The following is a 10,608-nucleotide window of genomic DNA, read 5'->3' as shown; positions in this document are numbered from 1 at the left end:
AACTAGTATGAATGGTGGATTCTCTGTAACTTGAAGTCTTTAAACCATGATTTGAGGACTTCAGTAACTCAGCCAGAGGTTAGGGGTCTATTACAGGTGTGGGTGGGCAAGGTTCTGTTGACTGCAATGTGCAGGAGGTCAGACTAGATGATCACGATGGTCCCATCTGACCTTAACATCTATGAGAGTGATCACATGGTGGTTAGTGAGGGGAGTGCTGGTAAGGAGAAGATTAAACCAGCCTGTTTTTCACCAGCATCCTACAAAGCATGCCCTGTACTCTTAAAGTATAATAAAATCCACATGCAAGCCCCAGCATCTAGCATCAGTAAACTATATATAGTGTAAGAGCACATAATAAACCAGTCTCACTAGAGCAAAAACACATAAAAATCTAGTATGCATATCTAGCTTATTTCCTCTCCCCCACTCCCATGCTACATGGCCATTTGTCCCCATATGGTCCCCCTCCATCCATTAGACCCTGTAACAAACCATCTCTGACAAACCCATTCACCAAGGTCAGTTTCAGAGTTTGAGCTTTGTTTTGGAAAAAAGCTCCCCTTTTGCAAGACAGGCATCTAGGTTATTTCAAGATGAGTTTATCAATCAGCTTCATAAAAGGAGACCACTATTTTCTGGAAGAGTTTGATGAATGTTGCTATAACAATATTCCTGAATCTTCAGCAGCTGAGTCAGCTCAGACTGATCTTGGCCAGGAGCAATGAGTACTACCTTCCTCCACCATCATCAGTGAATGGGCTGCTTGACCGCCCCTTCCCCCACAGTAATTCTGAGGGGCTGATGGGAAGAGCAAGTGCCTATCTCAAATTCTAGATGATCGGTGGGGAAGAAGGATGAACGGTCATCCCCATTACACTGCAGCATAAAGTCACTTCCTGATGCTACCAAGAATTCTTTTCTGATTCGTTCAGAGAAAGCATATAAAATACAGCTACTCGCTGCAAAAATTAGCCCAAAGGGTTTAGGGGGTAGGTTTTAGCCAAGCAAGGCATCTGAAGCCGCACTATGTGATACACCAGTCCAACACCAAATTAGAAAAAGTAACGGAAACACGTTCCGTAATTTTCTCCAGGTTTCAAACTAACCAAAAAAGTACATGTGTGGTAAAAATGGTTCCAATGTAACGAACATTTAATGAACTCAAGGAGGAATATGTCTGTGTCTGAATTGCAAAATAACGTATTGATGTGTGTGTATATCTCTTAAGACTTTCAAACAACCTCTAAAATACTGTAAATGACAAGGAGATGGGGGCCTGAGACCCTAGATTGCTTGTTAAGAATTTCCTCCCCAAGTTTTCCCCATCAAGCTTTTTCAGATGACATCATAGACAATAAAAGAGAACAACAGAGTAAACATATATCTCAGATTAAAAATACAATATTTGTTCACACTTTTAGCCTTTTTAGGCAACAGATACCAAGAGGTCTGTGCTGTTTCAATAGCTCAGTAGAACACCCTTCTCTAGACCAATGATGGTATCAGTCAAATCCTGGAGCTCTCCACTGGCCACGGTGGAAAAGCTCCATCTTGAGGTCTAATTTATATAGCATGCTGCAAGTAAATGGAGGTGGAACTAGCAATAAGAATAATAGAATCATAGAAATGCAGGGCAGGCAGGGGCCTCAAGAAGTCATCAAGTCCAGCCCCCTGCGAAGTGGCAGGACCAATTAAATCTAGACCATCCCTGACAGGTGTCTGTTTGGCCAATTCTTAAAAACCTCCAGTTGTGGGGATTCTACCATCTCTCTTGGAAGCCTATTCCAGAGCTTAACTATCCTTACAGTTAGAAAGTTTTTCCTAATATCTAAACTAAATCAACCTTGCTGCAGATTAAGCCCATTACTTCTTGTCCTATCATAAGTGGACAAGGAGAACGATTGATCACTGTCCTCTTTTAACAGCCCTTCACATATTTGAAGACTGTTATCCGGTCCCCCCTCAGTCTTCTTTTCTCAAGACTAAACATGCCCATTTCCTCATAGGTCAGGTTTTCTAAACCTTTTACCATTTTTGTTGCTCTTCTCTGGACTCTCTCCAATTTGGTCACTGTTGCGGTTCAGTGATGAGACAGAACACAGCTTTATGCAAGCAAACAGGCTGGTCAGCGGAGATGGGCTGTTCTCCCCCCCCGCCTTCCACCTTCTCCTTTTATTATATTTCTCCCCCTAAGCATTACACACTGCTACACAAAGGAATGTATGACGTTGATTCATATGCTTAGTTACCATCCTCTATCTACTACAATCCTGGTTCTCAGGCCTTGAGCCCAGGCTAAAGAAACCTCCCACAGTTGCTGTCCAAGCAATCAAGTTCTCAGGGTTCATATCTAGCCCTTGTCCTTGGATAGAGCAATGTGTGCATTGCTTCTAGGAAACAGTCAGGGTGTGCCCCGCCTGCTTCCAGGTGGAATAGCTAGACATTAACCCTTCATCTCCCCTTTTTTGTTTATTGAAGTTGGCCATCTCATGGTAGCCGCCAATTTGTTTTGTCATGCTATTTAACTCCCAGACAGACAAGGACATAACCTGGGGAGCTTTCCAGGGCAAAATTTCACAAAGTCTTAACAAGGAAGGAATACATTGTACACAGCAACAACAAAAAATAAGCCCAATGATTACAAACACAAAATAACCAAAAGCTTAACATCTGCAATATAATCATCTAAAAGGGGTACACTTCTTTTACTACAATTGTAACCAGCAAAAGGCAATATAAGTATCATTCTACTAAGACAGCAAAGGGTGCCATCACTTAAATTTGCAGGAATATAATTAAAGGTGCATGAACCACAAGTAAAAACCCATCCTGATGGTAGGATGATATGGCCATAATTATATGAAACATTAACAGCATGGGAACAATTTAAAAGGGATTGAGAAATTTTTTGACAGCCCAATGGCACCTTTGTACTAGTGCAGTTAACTGCACGCGCACAGGTGACATTGTGAGCCCCGGCCGGGTACGGTGTGTGGAGGGATATAGCCGTGCGAGGCAGAATATAGTTGGCCGGGCCCCAATTAGCCATGCTAGAGTACTGGGAGAAAAGATTAGCATAAGCAAAGAGCAGTATCTTATTCTCCTTCGGACTTGTAACGGGGGAGGCGCTTCCGAGCCAACCCCTACAGGAAATAGCAGGCACAAAAGGCACACAATCATCACAGAATTAGCAGTGATTTGGGCGAGAATCGCCACAAACAAAGTCTTAGGAGTTTCTGGCTGCTGATCTGCTGCCAGTTTTCGTTGAGCCGTGGCGACCAACGCTTTTACTGCTCCCCATGTCACGGGCTGGCTTGGGACGCTACGCCTCCTCCGTTTCCGTCCCGCCGTTGTCGACTCGGGGGGCAACGCGGTCTCCTCCAAGGTCAGCTGAAACTCTGGTATGGGATTCGACAGCCCCTGGTGCCATGCCATGTTGTTTAAGTGCTGGTCGCACGCACCGGGCTGGAACCCACAACGGTCCTGCAGGGAGAGACACAGCAGCATATCCCCGACCCCAAGTGATTAGAGGTGCTGGGCCCAACCACTGTGGATCGGGCAGCTGACGGTAAAGGACACGCGGTCTTTCCAGTACCTCAGGTTTGTGAAAATGCCGATCCGCAGGGGTCTGCTGATCTGCATTCAGTGTTAAATTATTTAAAGTAAACAAGAGGATATACATTTGTTGTTGAATGTCTCCTAAGGTTCGGAGATGCAGCTCCCCTTGTTTTAATTGTTTATCTAGCAAGGTTTTGAGTGTGCGATTGGCACGTTCAACAATGGCTTGGCCCGTGGAATTATAAGGGATTCCGTGTTTAAGACGGACGTCCCAGCGGGCACAAAAGGTGGAGAGGGCTGCAGAGCAGTAGGCTGGGGCATTATCTGTTTTAATTTGGCAAGGGCGACCCATAACAGAAAAGCAGGCCAGCAAATGGTGAATAACTTTGTTAGTGGCTTCCCCACGTTGTGGGGTTGCCCAAAGGAAGCCTGAATAAGTATCAACGGAAACGTGTAAAAATGAATAGGGGCGGAATTGTGGTACATGAGTAACATCCATTTGCCACAGCTGATTTGCTGCGGTACCTCGGGGGTTAACGGCATAAGAAAAAGTAGGAGCAGCAGCAGCACAGTGGGGGCAGGAACGAACAATGGAACGTGCATGATCAGCAGGAATGTGAAACTGCCGGGCCAAAACAGAGGCAGACTGATGAAAAAAGGCATGGCTTTCAATGGGGTCAGAAAAAAGGGAATTTACCTGACCACGCAACGCGCGATCGGCGCGTGCATTGCCCTCAGTGAGTGGCCCAGGCAGAGGGGTATGACTGCAAATATAAGCAACAAAGTAAGGGAAATAACGAGTGGCAAGAAGATGCTGTAAAGACAAAAACAGGTGAAGGAGGTCTGCATCAACCTGAGGGGTAATGAGGGCAAGGGGTAAATGATCAATTACCTGATAAACATAATGGGTATCCACAATTAAATTAAAGGGACAATCAGCAAAAAGTTGAAAGGCCAAAATAACAGCAGCTAATTCTGAACACTGTGCCGAACGCTGAGGCAGTGTAAAACGAGAATGCCAACGAGGGGGGTCACCCAACTGATAAGTGACTACACCTCGGTGGGGAGAGCCATCAGATGTTAATATCGAGGGTGGTGTCTAACTTTGTAAGTAAATCACGGCCCCAAATATTGAGGTGGACAGGGAGCACAAAAGGGCGGATTGTAGCAAGGGCACGGCCTCCTGGTTTAGAGACCGTGACCCAAGACAAACTTTGGCGCCCGGGTTTGCTACCCCCAATCCCCCACAACTCTTTAGAAGGAACCGTTGGCCAACTAACCGGCCACTCCAGATCACGAATCACTGTAACGTCAGCTCCAGTGTCCACCAGCCCTGTAAAAGGAACATCATTTAAAAGAAGTGTTAACTGAGGTTTCGAGGGGCGGACTGACATTGTCAGAGCAACAAGTGGAGAAGACGCGCTGTGAGACGGCGAGTGAGACAACGTAGATCCAAAGCCTCCTCCACCCCGAGTTCGATCCTCGGCAGCTGGCACCTGATAGGGGACTAAAATCAATTGTGCAATTGACCGTCCACGTGGGAGCGACTGTGGAAGATGAGTCCACACCTGAACCTTAATAATGCCAGTGTAATCAGCATCAATGACCCCTGGAATGACAAAAAAGCCCTGTTTCCCAGCATGTGAGCGAGGGAGAACAAGACCTACAAAGCCGGCAGGGAGAGGTCCCGTCACCTGTGTAGGTATGGCACAGACCTCCCCTGGCAGCTGAAAGTCAGTGTCCTCCTGCATGATCAAATCAAGCCCTGCACTTCCAGCAGTCACTGCCCTCATAGAGTCTACGGATTCCAAGGCAGAGGAGCGATTGCCTGAGTAGGAAACACCCCCGTTTGGCCCTGGGTTCGGGGGGGACCTGTCGCGCGGTTTCCCGACCCGCTACGACACTGATTAGCCCAGTGATAACCTTTCCCACACTTGGGGCACTTCTTTGAGGGTCGGGCTGGTGCCTTAGATGAGCGGCACTCCCGCTGAAAACGACCCTCCTTTCCACAGCGGTAACAGCGCTTCCCCTCCTTCCCAGTTTTTCTGAGGGCGGCAGCCAGAACTCCAGCCTTGTGGGCTTGTGTGCCAATGTTCTGGCACGCCCGCAGCATGTCTGAGAGCTCTAAAATACCAGAGACTTGTGCTGCCTGGAGAGCACGGCGGCAATCCTCATTTGCATTTTCAACTGCCAATTTTAACAGGAGCTCGTGAGCTGCCTCAGTGTTATCCACCTGTCGGAGGATAGCCTCCTGCAATCTGTTGGTAAAATCCAAAAAGGACTCTAAGGCACCCTGACGGATACTGACAAAGCTTTTGGTAGGCTTGCCTGAATCCGGGACCTTCTTGAAAGCATGCTGGGCACAGGTGGAAATAATGGGGAAGACGGCCTGAGGGAGTTGAGACTGCATCTCAATAGTAGCAAACTGGCCCTCCCCTGCCAAATGCTCATAAATGATACCTTGCTCTCTATATACCTGGGCTTGGCGTTCTGCCATCTGCCGATACTCACTAAGCCAAATAACATACTGACTGGGTGACAACATCATGCGCAGCAGCGTTTTCCAATCCTCAGGGATTAGGGAGTACCCAGCACCCATCCCTTCAATGAGACCACGCACAAAGGTGCTAGTCAGGCCAAATTCACGAATTGCTTTCTTTACCTCTCTAACCACCGAGTATGGCAGAGTGGTCCAGGTGCCCACGGGGTTGCCCTGGTCATCATTCTGCCAGGTCACCAGGCAAACGGAGACCAGATCAGCCAGCTCCTCTGCTGTAAGATCTGATCGAGCTTTCGCTGCGTGAACCATTTGTTGCACCAGCGAAAGCTTCTGAGCAGATGCAGATGACTCTCCGGGGGGCCCCATGGGGGGAGGGTGATCACACACCGGCTCCGGTGGGGAAGGCCAGGGAGGCGGTGGTAATAGAGGCACTGGGGGCGAAGCAGGGGGAGGGATGGCTGCAGGAGCGGACGGGGGTGGCAGGATCGGCAGCTCCTCTGTTGGTGCTGAAGAGGGCCTTTCCGAGGCGACACGCTGTGTCGCATCGCCAGGAGGGGGGATGGCTGCAGGGGCGGACGGGGGCGGCGAGAGCACCAGCCTCGCGAGGGAGGGTCTGTCCGAGGCGACATGCTGTACCATGTCGCGGCAGAGGTGCCAGGCATGTAAAGCCTGCACGGGTGCCCGAGGCTCTTTGTGCAATGTCTGGCCCAATCGCTCCCAGTCCGCTAGCTTAAGGCTTCCAGCTTCAGGATACCACGGGCACTTGGCACGCACCTCCTGTAGCAGGAGAGTGAGTTCTCGAGCCGGGCAGTCATGCTGAGCCTTACGCAGCAAATACTGCAGCTCATTGCGGTGTTGCACTTGCAAAGCAGAGAGGGAGCTTCCCATACTTACCACGATGAAAAATACTCACCGGGATCCACGAAGTGGATGAGTGACGCGTCTGAAACCCTTGCCGGGCGAGGTGAGTGCTGAGGGCCCCACGTTTGGGCGCCAGTTGTTGCGGTTCAGTGATGAGACAGAACACAGCTTTATGCAAGCAAACAGGCTGGTCAGCGGAGATGGGCTGTTCTCCCCCCCCTGCCTTCCACCTTCTCCTTTTATTATATTTCTCCCCCTAAGCATTACACACTGCTACACAAAGGAATGTATGACGTTGATTCATATGCTTAGTTACCATCCTCTATCTACTACAATCCTGGTTCTCAGGCCTTGAGCCCAGGCTAAAGAAACCTCCCACAGTTGCTGTCCAAGCAATCAAGTTCTCAGGGTTCATATCTAGCCCTTGTCCTTGGATAGAGCAATGTGTGCATTGCTTCTAGGAAACAGTCAGGGTGTGCCCCGCCTGCTTCCAGGTGGAATAGCTAGACATTAACCCTTCAGGTCACGTCTTTCCTAATGAGTGGTGCCCAGAACTGGACACAGTACTCCAGCTGAGAACTCACCAGTGCTGACTAGAGCAGGACAGTTACCTCCAGTGGTGAGCTGGAGCCAGTTTGCACTGGTTCGCTAGAACCGGTTGTTAAATTTAGAAGCCCTTTTAGAACTGGTTGTTCCACGAGGGACAACCGGTTCTAAAAGGGCTTCTAAATTTAACCAGCCAAAAGTGGCGCCTTAGGCACCGACTCCATGGGTGCTCCAGGGCTGGAGCACCCACGGGGAATATTTGGTGGGTGCAGAGCACCCACCAGCAGCTTCCCGCCCCACCTCTGGCCCCAGCTCACCTCCGCTCCGCCTCCTCCCCTGAACGCGCCGCCCTGCTCTGTTTCTCCGCCTCCCCAGGCTTCCCATGAATCAGCTGTCCGTGCGGGAAGCCAGGACAGGCTGAGAAGGAGGCGGCAGCTTCATACTCAGGCCCAGGGAGGTGGAAGTGAGCTGGGGCAGGGGGTGCGAGGAGGGCCGCCCGCGCCACAGCAGGTAACCCGGGGGGGGGCATGCGCAGGGGAACTGCTCCCTGCCCCAGCTCACCACCGCCACCCTCGGCCTGAGGGGGAAGCCGCTGCCTGCTTCTCAGCCCTCCCAGGCTTCCCGCCGAACAGCTGATTCATGGGAAGCCGGGCGGGGGTGAGGGGGCGCAGAGAAGCAGAGCGAGGCAGTGTATTCAGGGGCGGAGGTGGAGCAGAGGTGAGGTGAGCTGGGGCCGGGCGCGGGGCAGGGAGCTGCCAGTGGGTGCTCTGCACCCACCAAATATTCCCTGTGGGTGCTCCAGCCCCAGAGCATTCACGGAGTCGGCACCTAAGGCACCACTTTTGATGTGATCAGTGGGGGGAGCGGCCACTCCCCCTGCTCCCCCCTAGCTATCCTCCCCCGCTCCTAGGAGCCAGAGGGACCTGCTGGATGCTTCCTGGGAGCTGCCCCAGGTAAGCACCGCCAGGACTCCCCACCTCGCCCCCCGGCAGGTCCCTCAGGCTCTTAGGGATGTGGTGGGCACCCACAACGGTGGCCCACGAGACCCTCCTGCCGTGTTCTGGGGGCTGTCAGGGAACATGGGAGGGGGGTGGATGGGGCAGGGTCCCGGGGGGGGGGGTCAAGGAACGCGGGGGGTTGCAATCTGTCAGTGATTGCACTCTGGAAGAGCATCTCTCAAAAGTGACTTGTCCTGTTGATTAAGGAGCTGTTGGGGAAAGTGTAGGGATCCTTAGGGTTCTAGCTGGGATATTGTGGGACACTGAAAGTAAATGCTGGATATCTTAGCAATAAACACACAGAAGCTAGTTTAACTAGTTCACTTTGCATAATGTCTTCAAAATGCATAATGTCCTTGAATTCTGTTTCTCTTTTTCACTTATGCAAACATCCCCATTTATGGAACTAAGCATTTTTCACTCCCTGATGAGGGTTTTCAGCATAGAAGAGTTGTTGCTTTGCTATCAGGTGAAAGACTTCCTCTCTGTCAAATATGAAAATAATGAGCAACTGGTTCTATGGTTGCTTTATGACCTGAAGGGCCTGGTAGGATTTTTGAACTATTATGCACGTCAAATGGCTTTCCTTGGTTTGTGCTTGTGGGTTCTACCACTACTTATATCTTATTGCACTGTAGGTACCTAGAGGACTATGTAAAATGGTCGGCACCTTGGCTGGCCAGCAAGAGCTACAGCAGAGCTTTGATGACGTGTATAACTGAACTGCAGAAACTTACCAGCAGAGGGAGTCTATAGAAATAATAAAACCTGTGCATGAAAATAAATGTATTGTATTGTATTGTTCATCTCTAGTGTATTAGAGATTAGGGGTTATATGTTCAAGTTTGACTAGTGGTTTTGGTTTTCTATCTTAAAGAGGCCTGACTTTCATAAAGTGCTAAGCAACTGCTCTCTGAAAAATCAAACCCCTGTAAGGTGTCTCATGTTGCACAGCCAAGAACTGAAGCATCCCAGATCACCTTGAGAAAGATTTTAAAACGAAGGCGAACATAAGGAGAGCTGCCATATAGGAACAAATCAGGAATACAGTATCCTGTCTGCAAGTGTGGCTAAGGCAGGGCATTTTCATCACAAGAAAGTGTAACCCACCCCACCCCCCAGGGTGCATGCTGCATTGTCCAGTACTACACCAAGCATGGAAGGGAATCGAGCCCACCTTGGTCCTGGCAGAAAGGTGGGAGCACTTAGTCAAGGAGCAGCTGAAAGAGGTAGGAAGCTGCTTTCATCTGCTATTTCCCCACAGGTCCTAGGGTGAGTTGAGCAAAATAACACTGCATGACACTTCAGAAGCCACCGATCATTACCAAGAAGCAGCAGTGTTTAATCTGATTACACAATCAAGACAGAATATTTGAGCCCCTATAAAACTTTAAAATTAAATCATGTGAATTTAATGCTCATAAAAAGATCTGGATTTCTAGACCTGGTGACTGAGATCCTTCCTTCGTATAAAGAAAGGGCATAGTGCAGGTGTCCGTGGGCCAAACTTCCCAACAAGGCCCTGCCAATGTATTCCAGCTGAATTGCCTCCTGCATCAAGCAGACATATCTGCAGAACACAACAAAAGCCCAGTTCCAATTTAGGCAATATATTGTCTCAAATCATGTTTTCTTTATTAATCTTTTCCGTGATACACATTATGCAGTATATAGATAGTGTTTGTAACTGGAAATCACAGCTGGTTGCTGTCATGAATAATATGGGTGTTCCTTAATAATGATTCTTTGCTTATTATCTAGGTTGCTTACAGTGATGAGCTGCCAAAATCTTAACAACGGGTTCCCTCCTCACCCCACGAGGGGGTTGTTGCCCACCTCTGCGCCCCGGGACTCCTGCCCCATCCAACCCCCCCGTGTTCCTTGATGCCCCCCGCCCCGGACCCCTGCCCCATCCACGCCCCCTCCCCTGTCCCCTGACTGCCCCCAGAACCGGGCAGGAGGGTCTTGTGCGCCACCATAGTGGGTGCCCACCCCTAAGAGCCAGAGGCACCTGCCGGGGGGCAAGGTGGGGAGTCCCGGAGGTGCTTACCTGGGGCAGCTTCCAGGAAGCATCCGGCAGGTCCCTCTGGCTCCAAGGGGTGGGGGAGCGTAGCTGGGGGGGGAGCAGGAGGAGCAGCCACT

General features: G+C 50.0%; 1 protein-coding gene across 1 annotated transcript; it reads right to left on the bottom strand.

Moving 5' to 3' along the window:
- Nucleotides 1–2,064: 2,064 nt before the first annotated feature.
- On the bottom strand, nt 2,065–6,952 carry LOC144930724 (endogenous retrovirus group K member 5 Gag polyprotein-like). The gene is made up of 2 exons (XM_078853681.1): nt 4,842–6,952; nt 2,065–3,486 (listed from the first exon to the last, which is right to left on the bottom strand). Exon 1 carries the CDS (start codon nt 6,947–6,949, stop codon nt 5,360–5,362), a length of 1,590 nt encoding a protein of 529 aa, XP_078709807.1. The 5' UTR covers nt 6,950–6,952; the 3' UTR covers nt 2,065–3,486; nt 4,842–5,359.
- Nucleotides 6,953–10,608: the final 3,656 nt, after the last annotated feature.

The sequence above is a fragment of the Lepidochelys kempii genome, chromosome 1 (assembly GCF_965140285.1).
Source record: "Lepidochelys kempii isolate rLepKem1 chromosome 1, rLepKem1.hap1, whole genome shotgun sequence".
NCBI classification, from domain to species: domain Eukaryota; kingdom Metazoa; phylum Chordata; order Testudines; family Cheloniidae; genus Lepidochelys; species Lepidochelys kempii.
The sequence above is the reverse complement of the archived record's forward strand: the minus strand, read 5'-3'. Positions and strand labels throughout refer to the sequence as shown.

Coding starts and splice junctions, on each gene's coding strand:
- LOC144930724 (XM_078853681.1), bottom strand. CDS start 6,949: ATGGGAAGCTCCCTCTCTGCTTTGCAAGTGCAACACCGCAATGAGCTG.